The sequence below is a fragment of the Stylophora pistillata genome, chromosome 4, assembly GCF_964205215.1.
Source record: "Stylophora pistillata chromosome 4, jaStyPist1.2, whole genome shotgun sequence".
Lineage (NCBI taxonomy): Eukaryota > Metazoa > Cnidaria > Anthozoa > Scleractinia > Pocilloporidae > Stylophora > Stylophora pistillata.
Window position 1 is genome coordinate 25,697,944 of NC_142522.1, and position 14,638 is coordinate 25,712,581.

The 14,638-nt window shown below is 39.2% G+C and overlaps 1 protein-coding gene and 1 pseudogene across 7 annotated transcripts; both read right to left on the minus strand.

Annotated features, from left to right (window-relative positions):
• Window positions 1-146: 146 nt before the first annotated feature.
• LOC148733035 (sulfotransferase 1B1-like) lies at window positions 147-7,550 on the minus strand (annotated as a pseudogene). Its single transcript, XR_016000365.1, has 4 exons — window positions 7,479-7,550; window positions 4,049-4,322; window positions 1,249-1,345; window positions 147-605 (listed from the first exon to the last, which is right to left on the minus strand). The product of XR_016000365.1 is annotated as a sulfotransferase 1B1-like (transcript).
• Window positions 7,551-7,720: 170 nt separating this feature from the next.
• Window positions 7,721-14,433, minus strand: LOC148733036 (sulfotransferase 1C4-like). Of its 6 annotated transcripts, XR_015999900.1 has the most exons (6): window positions 13,279-13,678; window positions 12,756-12,914; window positions 10,292-10,666; window positions 9,165-9,259; window positions 8,925-9,081; window positions 8,538-8,676 (listed from the first exon to the last, which is right to left on the minus strand). XR_015999900.1 is itself a non-coding variant. In XM_088756749.1 (5 exons), the coding sequence occupies exons 2-5, from the start codon at window positions 12,895-12,897 to the stop codon at window positions 8,383-8,385; spliced, it is 906 nt and encodes a 301-aa protein (XP_088612875.1). In that variant the 5' UTR covers window positions 12,898-12,914; window positions 14,278-14,433; the 3' UTR covers window positions 7,721-8,382. The 6 variants fall into 6 exon arrangements, 4 of the variants coding, with proteins under 4 accessions (XP_088612875.1, XP_088612873.1, XP_088612876.1 ...); XM_088756749.1 differs by lacking the exons at window positions 8,925-9,081; window positions 13,279-13,678 and adding an exon at window positions 14,278-14,433 and having other exon boundaries at window positions 7,721-8,676; XM_088756747.1 differs by lacking the exon at window positions 8,925-9,081 and having other exon boundaries at window positions 7,721-8,676; window positions 13,279-13,397.
• Between the last annotated feature and the right edge of the window lie 205 nt (window positions 14,434-14,638).

The window sequence follows — 14,638 nt, forward strand, 5'->3', positions numbered from 1 at the left end:
CTGGCTTTTAGAGTCGATAGACGGGAAGGGAATGTGCCACCAACTAGGGTATGGAACTGGGGGTCTTGAGTCTAAACTGGCCCAACATTACACAATCTGTTATCACTAAAATTAAATTTAATATCAAAACAAAAATTTCCTCAGGCTCAGAAGAGACCAACATTTTTAATAATCTTCTCCATTAATTTTAGCCCATACTGATTATTTTATCATCAACACTCGTACTTAGATTCCTGATGGGTGTGCATTGCGGCATCATTTCTATACCAAGCACGTTTGTTATAACGATTTGCGTTTCTGATGCCATTTCCAGGCTACTACAGGGACAGCAGTCCTCTTAATTTAGCTAGAGTCTCAATATCTCCAACTCTTTCACTGAAGATTTTATCAAACTTGTTCTGTTCTTCATTAAAGTAATCTTTCCATCCTCCTACTTGACCCTTTGTAATAAAGCTGTCTCCTTTTATTCCTTGAAATCAAGTAAAGTTGGTGTAATTCAAGCTCTTCATGGTGTTAAAGGACATTTTTCAGACAATGAGGTCACATGTTTTAGGAGATGTTTTCACCAATGAGCTTTGCAATCTTTCACCATCATCGGCAGGATCCTAAAAGAATAAAATTTTATAACATTTAACCATAACTGTGAATCTCAAAGAACTGTGAACACCGGAGTGTATTTCTGGAATTTCTTTGTGTTACTTTTCACAGGATGATGCTAATTAGTTTAGATTTTTTTGTGCTTTGCTCCAATTCCTTCAATGTGATTGGTCAAACTTAACAATGTTATACGTTGTTGTCTTAACATTTAGTAGGCTATCAAAACTCACTGGAGCCTTCCCTTGAATAAGATTATCTACAGTCCCCAACTTATTCTGATTGCAATGGTTTTCTAGCCCTTAGGGTCACTTTAATTCTGGTGGGTTTAGTTTCAAAATTAAACTGAAACACTTTTGCCTTGGAGAAATTCGGTGACTTTTCACTATAAAATGTTACAGTTGATTAGATATTACAGAACCGTAACAAGAAAAAGGTGCATGGCGACAAACAAAATCTTATTAGCCATACATGCAAATCCTTGGGAACTGTTAAAGACTCAAACTGTGTTCAAATTATTGTAAAATTTAACAATCTTACGATTTTGTTTACATGAGTTCGCCTTCTGGACGTGTACGTCCGCAAATCGTACACAAAGCCTTTGAAAATAGCCCGATTAACACTCTCACAAAAACTAGGATTATGATTTCTCACCTTTATTCTGTCCTCATACGTTAGAATCAATATGTTAGGGTCTTCCCTTTGCTACCAGCAGCCTAACCGTCGTGATCAAACTGCAGGCCGTAGGTAACTGCAAAAATAGTTAAGGCGAAGCCTTTCATTAAAATGGCCAATTTTGCTATTTATATTTCTTTCATCAACGGCATACCTCATCATCATCATCATCATCATCATGTTTATTTGTTCAAGCAGGTTGAATTTATTGGCAACTGTATAAGCTGATGTGGACCTGCTGTTTTCCCACCCAACCCACCCCTGGTGAGGACATCCAGCACACGGTAATCTCGTGCGTGGGAAATTAACGTCTTTTACCCCTTACCCTTTAAGAGACGGGACCTCCGGCTTTACGTTCTATCCGAGAAGACGAAACAATGTGAGTGAAGTGTCTTGCTTAAGGACTCAACGTTAGGCCCCAGCCAGGAGTTGAACCCGGGCCGTTTAACCCAGAGTCCAGCGCACTGACCACTGGACTACACCTCGGAAATATTTCATTCCCCGGCAGAGTTTGATTTATTTTAAGTATTATAAGTTGGTAGATGCTAAACCTGCGAGTTCACTAAGATATGTTATGTTCCGCTTGAGAGCTTTTTCCAGTCGAGGATCAGGTAATCAGACAACAGGAACTTCACTCCGTTGTTGTTGGTTTTTTTGTTTTTTTTATTTAACTTTCATCCGCCTTTTTGGTCTTGAAAACTCGTGAAAGATTTCAGTTAGTCTTTGAGGTTGAATCAGTTGTCTCACTTGTAACTCCGAATTCTCAATGCTTCCTTGTAAAAATTTTATCTTTGTTTTTATTGAATTGTCGCTCTACTTCGTACGAATCAAACATGGCCGCCTCTCAAACTTGTCAGCTTTGCAGTTGGCAGTCTTGTCGTGTCTTTTTTCCAACCGCCATCTTACGTGAAGCTTTGCTAAGTCTACTAGCGCTATGTTTACGTCTTATGAAATCCATGCGGCACCTATTATGTGTCGCAATGACTTTTACTGCTATGAAGAATGGCTAAGTGGGGTTTTACTTACAGTATCCTGTGATAAAACGTTTGAAGGCCTCGTCCCAAGTGGGAATTTCTACTAAATAAGGTATGTTGCGGTGCTGATGATACATGGGCACAAACACATCTTTGCGATTGCACACAGCATAAACGTATCGAGACTTGCTAGCTTCATCAAAGTCCTTAGGTACCAAGCAATAAGGAAGACGAGTTTTGAATTACACCAGGCTCAGGGAAGATGGCGAACATTTTTAAGGCGGACTCGGCATCAGTCACATGCATCCACCTGATACGAAACCCAAAACTCCCGGGGAGGGGGGGGGGGTGGGGGAGGAAAGGTATTTCCCAACCAAATGCGGATGCGCTAAGGCTTCGGGGATTTCAGGTAAAGTACAGTTTACCATGTATAATCAAATATACACGCTTGATTTCGAAAATAAAGAGGTTAACGAGATGCTTGAACACCCATTAATGAAGCAAGCATTCGCCTGTTTTAGGGCTACCGTCAACAAAGTAGGGTGCGCTCCGGTGAAATCGTCATATGGGCGCTGTATCTAAAGTTTTATTGCACGATTAAAACAAACTTCTGCTTCTTTTATTCCGATCACGTCCAAATAAACGGTTACAACAACAGATAGAGAAAACAGAATACATTAGTATATATATATGCTAATTCCTAAAAAAGAAAGTTTGAATAACAAAAGGAAAAGAAACACATGGACCAATCATAGATCAAATTAACTATTCCTGTGAAATATTTCAAATTTAAAATAACAACGGCAAACATAATATGCATAATAATAACAGTATATCAAAACTTTATATCGCTGTGACGCTTTTAGTTAAAAATTCTGAAAATAGCAAATGTTTGGACTGTATTTATTTTTGTAATGACGCTGACGAATGAATTTGAAATTTATTATGATTTTTTAAGACATAATTACTCATTTTCATTATGAGAGATGAAATTCGATAAAATCCAACGTTAGATATGTCTTCGATTTTCTTGTCTTATGTATGACTGATCTCAAATGGCATCCGTCAGAACCTAAGGTATCGGGATACTAACGTGTTCATTCAAGCCAGCTCATCGAACTGCAGTGAAACCTCAGTTTGGAGACGATCGGTTTTTAAGGTGATGCTTCGACAAAACCCCGGCAGCGCACCCACTGAGTCCGTGGAACCTACTAAAAGCTTTCAAGTACTTGGTACGTTTAGGCAGCAAACTCGTACCTGATTAAATCGTTAGAGGATAACTAAATTTTCCTCTGGGACAAAGAGCCTTTGCCCAGAACTACGAAACCAATAAGAACTATTTGCAAGACTTCATTTTTCATCAATTGCAGTAGTATATAAACCTATTTGTTGATATATTCAAATTATTTCGTTACCCCCACCGACGCAGCCCCAAACAGTTTCTTTAGAAACTATCAGCCTTTATTACAACGAAAACTCCTCACAACGCCATCTCGTAATGCATCATTACACGAACATGACAATGAAGAGGCAGTACCCAGACTAATCGAGGCCCCGTCAGTATTTTTACTGACGGGGCCTCGTTTAGGTTTGCGTCTACGTATTGTTTTGGTACATTTCTAGTTTTGATCTTTTATTTTTAGTGTGCTTGAACTTGGCTCGGTTCGCGGATTTCCTTATTACTGTGTTAGACATCTTACTCGCTTGTTATGGTAGAGAGTAATTAGTTTCATAGGTGGTCATGTTTGGGTTGGTTAGATCCTAAAGCTGTTGTCATTGAAAAGGGTCAAATGGGTTATACTTACAATCTCCTGTAATAAGACGTTTGAAGGCCTCATCCCAAGTAGGAATTTCCACCAAATAGGGCATGTTGCGACGATGATTATATATAGACACAAACACATCTTTGGGATTGCGCATTACATAAATGTATCGAGGCTTGTTAGCTTCATCAAAGCCCATCGGTACCAAGCTATAAGGAAGATGAGTTTTAAATACACGAGGCTTAGGGAAGCTGGTAAACACTTTAACGGCGGACTTAGCATCCGTCACAGTATAGGGATAAGATAGGGTCAATATCTTGTGGGAGTATATCAATATCCGTCACAGTATAGGGTCAATCACTTGTGGGAGTTAATATCCAAGCCATCATGACTGAACAAGCATGGTCAATATAGGATTTATTACGTAACAAAAAGACTTCGATTTAATAAGAATCAAGAATGACTTGTTTATTTCGAGAGCCGGAAAGAAAGCTAACTCTGTTTGTAGCACAATAATTAATAAACCCAAGAGGGTAGTTTAATTTTTTCTTTGTTTTGACTGTCTTTTGCCGCTTTTTGCAACTTCGTTGCCGAAATTGCCCAAAGTTACCAACTTGGTAAGTTCGTTTCACGCACTTTTTTTCTGATGCGGAATCAAAGCGGGTATGTTGGACCCCTCCTGCCCGCTCAGGTAAACGATTAGAACTTAGGACTCGCTTCATCTTGCCCGCAGGTGCTTCCAGCTCTATAATAAATATGCTTTATTAACCAAGCATGTCAAGATGGCTGGGTATTGGCCGAATTCTTTTTCTCTGCGTCCTCACGGAGGTCGTTTATTCTCTTATTTACAGTTCTGTGGTTTTCTATTGGAGCAAATGTAATCAAGCATCACATGAGAGTCTCAATGAGGGGTCACGTTCAGTGACGGTTGACGGTTGAAATATTGCGTTTATGACGGTGGACGGCTAATATTTAAGCCCTTTTGCCGGTTGACGGTTAAATTTTTGGAATGTCGTTTATAAAGCGAATTTTGCTGTAGTTTTTTACAAAGATGCGCTTGTAAAGAACTGCCAATTTATAACACCTTTTATTGATAAATGACTAGCGTTTTCGACACCGGAAGTGTTTCCACACTGGAAGCAAGTTCTGTCGCTACCAGTTTTACTCGCGACTAGAAGCTAGAAATGTATTTTGTTTGTGTGATTATGTTATATTATTTATAAGCAACAAGACTTGACCCCAATTAAGGCAATCGTTTCGTTCTTTAATTAAGGATATCTGAGACATTTGACGGCTAACCTTGACTTGGTTAGTTATTTGCCGGATGACGGTAAAGATATTGCGTTTATGACGGTGGACGGCTAATATTTTGGCCATTTGACGGTTGACAGTTCATCCATTAAGACCCTCTCACAGATTATTTTTGCAAAATTCATTCATGTTTACCACGCATGATACTTATACCAAAGTATTGGATGAATATGAATGCATACATGCTATAATTAGGGGATTCCCCTCTCTAGACTTCCATGTCACGACATGTCATTATATAATCTCGGGGTCTTGACTGAAGCATTTCCCATGTCAGTTTTTTTTTGAAGAGAAACCGAGCTATCGTATACGTACATCACGCCCGAAAGACAGGCCTAAAATTTTCCGTCTAACGGGAGAAATTTGTCTTCCTTTTTAAATAACAACATGATCAGATCATAAACCACTTTAACTTGTCTCGCGTCAACCAGTTTGCATAGCCATGTAAATTATTACGTATGTTTAAGGAGATAAGATTTGATTTAATCTATTTAATCGACAAGTGTAAAGCCTTCTCCTTTCTGTCTTGCCGTGTTTGTCCCAATTCGCCTGAAAAACGGGGAAAGGGAGGGAGGGTGGGGGGCAGAGCTGACTACCATTAAGTTTACTTAAGAAACTGATTATGCTTTAAGTAATTTGCGCCCCTCTCCCCCCTTTCAGGTAGATCTATAGAATCGTCACGCTTTCCTTTTTCTCTTCTCGTGCTCGTTTCAATTTGCCTGAGTAAGCGGGGAAAGCAACGCCTGCTCTTCAGACTATTGCAGAATATCCAAGTACTCTCTAATAGATCGGTGCATCTCATGTGCTGTGCACAGAACTGGCACGGTTCTATGAATAACGCAGGATTTATGATTTACAATCATATTTCTTAGTCGTTCAGAGCTCTTCCTCTACGATCACATAGGGGTAGAGGAAACGTGAGCTGAGAAATCCTTTGACAAACTTGAAACCTTAATCTATATGACGTGATTTACCCGGGAGTGCTCGTCATTTAAAGACGGCACCCAAGAACGATATCTATGGAAACCGTTCTGTTTTCCCACCGAAAACCGAGGCGCAGATGTCCAATAATTCCCGCGACCAGTTAACAGAAAAAATGTTTTTGAAAAAAGTGTTAGACAACTAAACGTGCCGCACGCTTGATCACGAATCATAAAATTAAACAATGAGTGAAGTAAAAACACGTCAACCCCACCCGAACTAAACTTTTCTCGTCTTTTCGTTCCCACTCTCGCGTTGTCTCATTAACCATTTAAACCCTAAATGCGACTAGCATCTTATTTCTCCTTGTGGTTACACTCCTGAATCATTTCTTAAGATTAGCGACCAGAGAAAATGATTGCTAACCTAAGAGGCTTTGATTTTTGTGGCTTCTGCATCCTACAGGAAGCGAAGCCACATACGTTGTCGAGATGAGTGAGTGAGCGGTCTGAATGAGTGTAACAATATAGCTAGCATTCCTATCTTCACTCAATTTTGACCCGATGTTAGCCGGTGCTACTTATTGTTTCTTCGGAGTGTCTTAGTAGTTGGACATTCAAACTCGATACACAGTTGAGTTCTCTCCTGTTGTGATTTCTTGCTTAAAGCTACTTGCACATCATATCTGTTTACAGTTCTTGAAGTGACACTACGGAAGACAGCAGAAGGCAATAAGCATCTCACAACCATTTCAGGACTACGTACGATTTTAAAAACAAATATTTTCCTGAAGAAATATCTTAATAGGTTTAATCCGCGCAGCGTAAAAAGAGAGAGATATTATATCGTTTAAGTCAGCAAATTACTTAGATCTGAGGGTTTAACCTTCGGTTCTTTTAGGTGACACTACATAGGACGATAAGCATCTCAAAATAATTTCAGTGGCATCCGCCGTCGCATAATTCAAATCCAAACTTTTCCTTGGAGAATATCTTAATAGATGTGACCAGCATGTTTCAAGATCTTCAATAATCACAGCCACTACTAGATGATTCTATGATCAACATTCAAGCTTGAATTCCTGATGAGTGCGCGTTGCGGACGAACTTCATTACTCTACTCAGTGTTATACCGATTTGCATATCTGTTTTCATTTGCGGGCTACTACAGTGACAGCAATCCTCTTAATTTACCTTTGGTGTCTCTATCAAGGGAAAGAACAGCATTAAATAGCTCTCACCTTTCCTTGCTTGTTGACACCAAAAATTCTTTTTCTCCGGTTCGAAATACCGATACGTATTGCATCATGCATTAGTATGACACTGTGAAGAGGTAGTATCCAGACTCAACCGAGCCCCTGTCAGCATTATCAGGCTGAATTAAGACAGGAAATTTTTACCCTCATAATAACCAGAGTAGCTGGAGCATTCCAAAGGATCTTAATCCGTGGATTTCGAAGATATAAAGGAAGAATATACTTAATTATGATCTACAAACTACAGTTTATATTCTCTTGCTTTTTTACATAAAATACAACAAAAGTGTGGAAGTAAAAAAATATAGATACAGTATATGTACCATATCATTTTTTTTTTATATAATTTTAAATTGTAATACTGATTTTGCAATAAATGGGGCCTGGATGACAGAAAATACCAAAAAGTGAGACAAAAAAATGTGCCTTCTGGAAAAGTCAAAGCCTCCTCCATGAACATCGCAATTAATAGTCATTTTGAGAGCGGAGAGAACTACACACTGCACAAACATGCACATCGATCACTTTTGCCGTACACCTTACAGGACATGAAAAAAAATTCTGTGCCTTGAAAGAAAGTACTATCTGATTGTGCTACCAAAGTCGCGGCTGTTTACGAAAAAGGTCCAAGTTGAACTGATTTAGTGACCCAAAGGGAAATATACACATTCTTCTCCTAGCAGTTTTTAGCTACATGTGTCCTCTTTTTTGAGAGGCTTGATTTAGGAATAAGTAGAACAAATCAGTGAGAGGTGAGTTCAATTCATTTCAGCGGTTTATCTTTGCCGTAAACGTCATTCTGAAAATCAAAATCAGATTGCTAACTTAAGGTACTCTTCAAGCTAAGTCAAGGTTAATTACAATTTGCATTTGTTTCATTTTCGGGTCACTATAATGACAGCAATTCTTTCAATTCAGCTAGAGTCTCAAGATCTCCTACTCTTTCACTAAAGGCTTTGTCAAACAACTCGTTCTGTTCTTCAGTAAAGTAATCCTTCCATCCTCCCACTTGACCTTTTCTAATAAAGCCGTCCCCTTTCATTCCTTCAAACCAAGTAAAGTTGGTGTAATTCGAGCTCTTCATAGCGTCAAAGGACGTTTGTCGGATGATGATGTCACGTGTTTCAGAAGAGATCTCTTTACCAATGAACTTTGCTATCTTGTCAACAGCACCTCCTGGATCCTAAATGAATATTTGAAAATGTCATAACTTTTAAATGGAAATACTGCAGGCAAGTTAAGACAGTGAATCAAAGGTAAACATTTTTCAGTGACGTTTAAGTGTAAAATTTACTGTCACTACCAAAATAAAAAAGAACGTCAGGAAAAAAAGCTGAATGATGACAAACCAACTTTCGTCCGGCGTTAAAGTCCTTTCAATATTTCACACTTTCAAATTGCTTTAAAATCTCTGCAAATTAACAAACTTACTATTTTCCTTTGTGCTCACTGTATTTCTGATATCCGCTTTGTACCACAACTATTCTTTTTAAAGATTGATCAGTTCACACGAACAATCCATGTACAAGGTCTTTGAGGGTGGATCAACGCATGCCTCAGAAACCTGACATGTTGGGGGCAAGAAAATCTTCGGAGCAAAATGGAAGGTTCATTTGTTGAAGCATTACCAAGAGCAAAACGAGCTATAAACGGTTCACTATGATTTCTTACCTGTACTCTATCCTCATAAGTAAGAATCAAAATGTTAGGGTCGTCCCTTTGCTTCCACCAGCCTAGCACGTGATCAAACTGCAGGCCGTGCGTGACTACAAAATAGGATTGGCAAAACCCTTAATTTAAATGCAAAATCTTGCTTTTTGTATTTCTCTCGGGAGTATTTCTAAGTTACTTCACCCATGCACAGAACTTGATTTTTTTTTTCAAAGCTTTACAAATTGGTGAATCGACTCTAACTAGAACTGCGAGTAGTCTCGTACCTAGACCTTCTACGGTCAGGCAATAAGTTCTACTTCTCGCAAATCAGCGATTGCTACTCTCAAATTAAACAAGCCAGCTTCGGTGTAGAAAAGCAAGAAAAGAACGAGGCTTATATCCAGCCATTTAAACTGAACAAGCTTGGTTAGTAAAGTCGTCCGTGTGGTTACGAGTCGTTCCGTACCCACGGTCGTTTCGTACCCAGCTCGGTCGTTCTGTACCCAAACTAATAAAGTATGTTTTACATGTAAATAACTGGAGAAACAATATCACACCTACACTGGCTGTTTTTGGTAAAAAAAGGTCACAAAGTATAAACAATAGACTTTTCTGTTAAAAACTTCACGCTCACCTTGCGCTAGGATATATTTAAGTTTTTTTATGAATGTCACAAGTATACTCAACATAAATTTGCATCTAGCTTACTCGCCCGACTTTATTAACTTGTTGTACGCATAAATGTACGTACGAATAAATGTCCGAGTCGACCAGCGGTTTGGGTACGAATCGACCGGCGGTTTGGGTTCGAACCGACTCAAACTCGGGTACAAGTCGACTGCATTTGGGTACGAAACGACCGTAGGTACGACCGCTTTTGTTTTCCTTAGTTGACTATCTTTTGCCGCTTTTTGCATGCCCATCACCGACATTGTAGAAGATTTACAAACCTGGTCAGTCCGCGCCACGCAAATTTTTTCTTGCCCGAGACAAAGTCGGCATTCGCAAGAACGCAAAAAAGAACTCAATCACATTCAGCCTTCTTGACCTCACGCTTGTTCAATACTGAACGCATATTCATAAATTCTTCTGCTATAGATCCTAATGCTGCTGCCATTAAAAATGGTCAAATAGGTTATACTTACAATCTCCTGTAATAAGACGTTTGAAGGCCTCATCCCAAGTAGGGAATTCCACCAAATAGGGCATGTTGCGGCAATGATGATATATGGACACAAACACATCTCTGGGATTGCGCACAACATAAATGTATCGAGGCTTGTTAGCTTCATCAAGGCCCTTGGGTATCAGGTGATAAGAAAGGTGAGTTTTGAATACACGAGGCTCAGGGAAGCTAGTAAACATTTTCACGGCGGACTCGGCGTCAGTCACGGTATAGGGGTAAGATTTGATGCCCACAATGAGCCCTTCTACAAATGGCATTCTTTCATCCAATCGACGCTCGTCTACTTTACCATCATGAAGAATCTGCCACACTATTTCCTGAGTCCAGGTCGAACCTGCGATCAATTTCAACGGAAACCCGCACAATTTTAGGGAATTTTCAAGTCTATTTTGTTTTCAAGTGGCCAGCTCCACCTAGTTTCTGTATGGGTTGCACAAACTTTAAACTCAAATTCATGAAATCGAACGAGCATCGCACGTAGAAACTCCATTGTTATCTACGAGAAGTAAATATTAGTATTAAAACTTATTTTCTGTGATTTCGCACATTGGCGAGTCAGTGTTTAATCGTCTATTGGGGAATCATTCAACTGGTTTCAAGAGTATTAATGACTAATTCTGGTTTAACTCTTACGAACACAATAAGTTACAGCGAGCTAAACCGACACCAGAAGGTCGGCTTGCTCGAATACAATGCAATTCCATGTATTCCTGTCGTTACAGTTGTTCTGGTCGCTGCTCATTTGTTGTTATTGTTTTTTGTAAAATCCTTGTTCTTGTTACACAGCGATCTTACAAAAAACCTGTCTTTTAGGGATAGGGGACAAAGCGAAATGGTGAACGAGAAATAAGACGTTGGGAAATGGGTTCGGGTCGATCGCGATCTGGGTATTTACTTCTTGGCTCACTCCATACCCGGGACATTTCTTCAGTTCTCTTCTCGTCTTACTGTCAAACTAAGTGAAGCGTACCCCTCAAGATTACATTAATGAATTGATCATTTGGATATTGAACCCGCCAGTCGTTTCAAGAATGCTATAATGAACTGATTATTTGATTATTAAACTCGCTAGCCGTTTCAGGAATGCAATAATGGATTGATTATTTGAATGTTGAACCCGATAGCCGTTTCCGTTTTGAAAAGGCGCGGATCATTGTTCAAATTAGAAGTCCATTTCTGAAGTCCAATAAGATTGTTCCATTTGACGAGGAATCCTGAAAATGAACAAACTGCACTGTAAAAACACTGCGAAAACAGTCGATCGCAAATATTAACGAAATGGAAAAAGTCTTGCGATGGCTTCGCCCGTAATCTATTTTTTTCGACCGCGAATACACACAAGAATTTCTACAAGTTCGTTAAGATGTAAATAGGCGAAAAAAGCTCTCGATAACATACCATTTACAACATTTACAAGAAGTTCTGCACAACACTCGAACTCACCTTTCCCGCCATGTCTGGCGCCATGTTGAAATGGTTCTGATACATCATCACGTGTTCGCATAATCCAATCAGAAATGGACTTCTGATTTGAACAATGATCCGCGCCTTTTTAAAACGAATACGGCTATCGGGTTCAATATTCAAATAATCAATCCATTATTGCATTCTTGAACGGTTAGCGGGTTCCATGTTCAAATATTCAATTCATTATTGCGCTGCTGAAACGATTCGCGGGTTCAATATTCAATATTCCCGGTTAGCTAAATTGGTTAGAGCGCCGGATTGTGTTGTGCGGGAGGTCGAGGGTTCGAGCCCCAGCCGGACCAATACTCATGGTCTTAAAATAAGTGAGGAGAATCTGCTACCTTTCTATAATCAAGAAATGGATAGATATTCTAGTCTTCTCGGATAAGGACGAATAAACCGTAGGCCCCGTCTCCTGCTGGGTTAGAGGTAGGAGACGTTAATTTCCCACGCACGAGATTACTGTGTGGTGGTTGTCCTCCCCTGGGTGGGATGGGTGGGTATTGGCCCTGAAAAGCCCTATGGGGAGTGGTCAATTAACCTATGTATGTATGTATGTATGTATGTATGTACTGTATGTATGTACTGTATGTATGTATGTATGTATGTATGTATGTATGTCTGTCTGTCTGTCTGTCTGTCTGTCTGTCTGTATGTATGTATGTATGTATGTATGTAATAATCAAATCGTTAATGTAATCCTGAGGGGTACGCTTCACTTAGTTTGACTGTAAACCCAAACTAAGCCTGTTTCAGTACATACAAAGTATGTTATTATCGTGCTCTTCGTTGTTGTTCACCTCTACAACCCTAGAGTATTCACAGTGAGGACAACGAAGCAAAGGAATACAGATCATTTACATAATTTTGTCCCCTGCCTAGTTGGCCCAATACATCAGAACAAATCATATATTCAGGTTACCAGGATTTTCACATTTTAAGAAAATTGAACGAACCTGATCTTGGATATGACACAATAAAGATATCCTCCTTTCGGGCCGACAATTTAGGAAGAACGTCTATCATTTCTTTTGTTACAACCTTTCCGGGCGAAAGGAGGACGTCTTTAAAGTTCGGAGGTCCTGTCCGATCACCCATGCCTCTTTGAGATAATTCTTAAGAGATAGAGATTAAACAAAGTTAGAAACACTTTGAAAATTCACTTCAGGAAGTTTGTAACGTAGGCGATAATTTATAGATAGACGAGTGCCAGAAACTATTCAAGTTGAGTAAGCACAAAAAGTAAGACATGCACCTTTTTTTAAGAGCGTCTTTAGAACGTTCCTAACATGTTTTTCAAGTTGTTTGTCATCATATTTCAATTAAAAAATTTAGTTTGACTACAAATTGAGTTGTCCTTCGTGTATCTTGCAACAGGAGAACCGTATTGTTAGTGTTAAAAAATATGTCCCTGAGTTTTAACCCAAATTCTCAGGTCTAAAATTGTCCCGTTAGACCTCACTTTTACATTTCATTTACCTTCATCTACACTTCTCGTCCGGGATAAACAGCTTTTGCCCAAAATTACGAACGACAACAAATGAAAACGAAATGACCGGCACGAGCCAGACGAATAACCGTGCAACTCTACGGATTTGTGTGGGCGTTCATGCAAGCTCATGCAGAGCACAACCATAGGCAAAGAATTTCATTAGCCTTTAATACGTAGTCAGTCGTAGTCAGTGGAACCTGCTCAACGCTTTCAATTACGTACAGGCAGCTAACTCGCACAGGACTAAATCCTTAGAGGATGACTAAATTTTCCTTTGGGAAATACAGCTTTAATCCAGAATTACGAAACCAATCCGAACTATCATTTACCAAGTTGACTCCATTTTTCATCGACTGACCTTTGGTATTTGTCACCATTATCTTCAAACAATAGATATTTTGTTGGCAGTAGTAGACCGTGAAGCGTCACACCATCCAACATATGGCGGTGTGCATAAATTCAAAATAGGTTACTCGTGTTTTAATTAATTTTTTTTAACACTTGATCCTTCATACCCAATTGTGTTAATGAATTTTCACACTAAAGGTTATTTTTGATAATCAAACATCAATTTGTTCCGTAACTGGGGCATTCATCCTAATATTATTGTCGTGATACACATTTGTTTACATATTGTCTGCCCCGAAATGCATTTTCAAAAGCGGATCGTCAGTTACATATGGTACTTGGACATGCAACCCTCCAGCAACCTATTTGCCATACATAATTATGACCCATGAGTGACATGAGCCTTATGACATGAGCCTTACGATTTCTCAACGTAGACCCCAATAAAACAACATTGCTCAACGATCTGCCATAAATAGATACATCTTTATTGCGATGTCCTCATGGAACGATAACTTCGACTTTTGACTCTAGTTTAGGTTTAGCGTTTAAACTAATGGGTGTCGCTTTGTAAAGCGTTCTTAGTAGAGCATATTTTGGATACTGAAAGGGCTAGAACAACATTAAACAACTCTCACCTTTCCTTTCTTGTTGACACCAAAAATTATTTTTTCTCCAGTTCGCACAGGGTTGAATGATTTCTTATACAGAGAACCCCTTCAAAATACCGATACGTATTGCATGTAATGTGTGACACTGTGAGCGATAGTTCCCAGACTCAACCGAGCCCCTGTCAGGACCCCTGTCAGTATTATCAGGCTGATTAGACAGGACATTTTTACCCTCATATTAGCCAGATTAGCAGGAGATTTCCAAGGCATCTTTAATCCGTGGATTTCGAAGATAGAAAGGAAGAAGATACTTAATTATGTTCTACAAACTACAGTTTATATTCTCTTGCTTTTGACATAAAATACAACAAATGCAACCTTTTTGCAA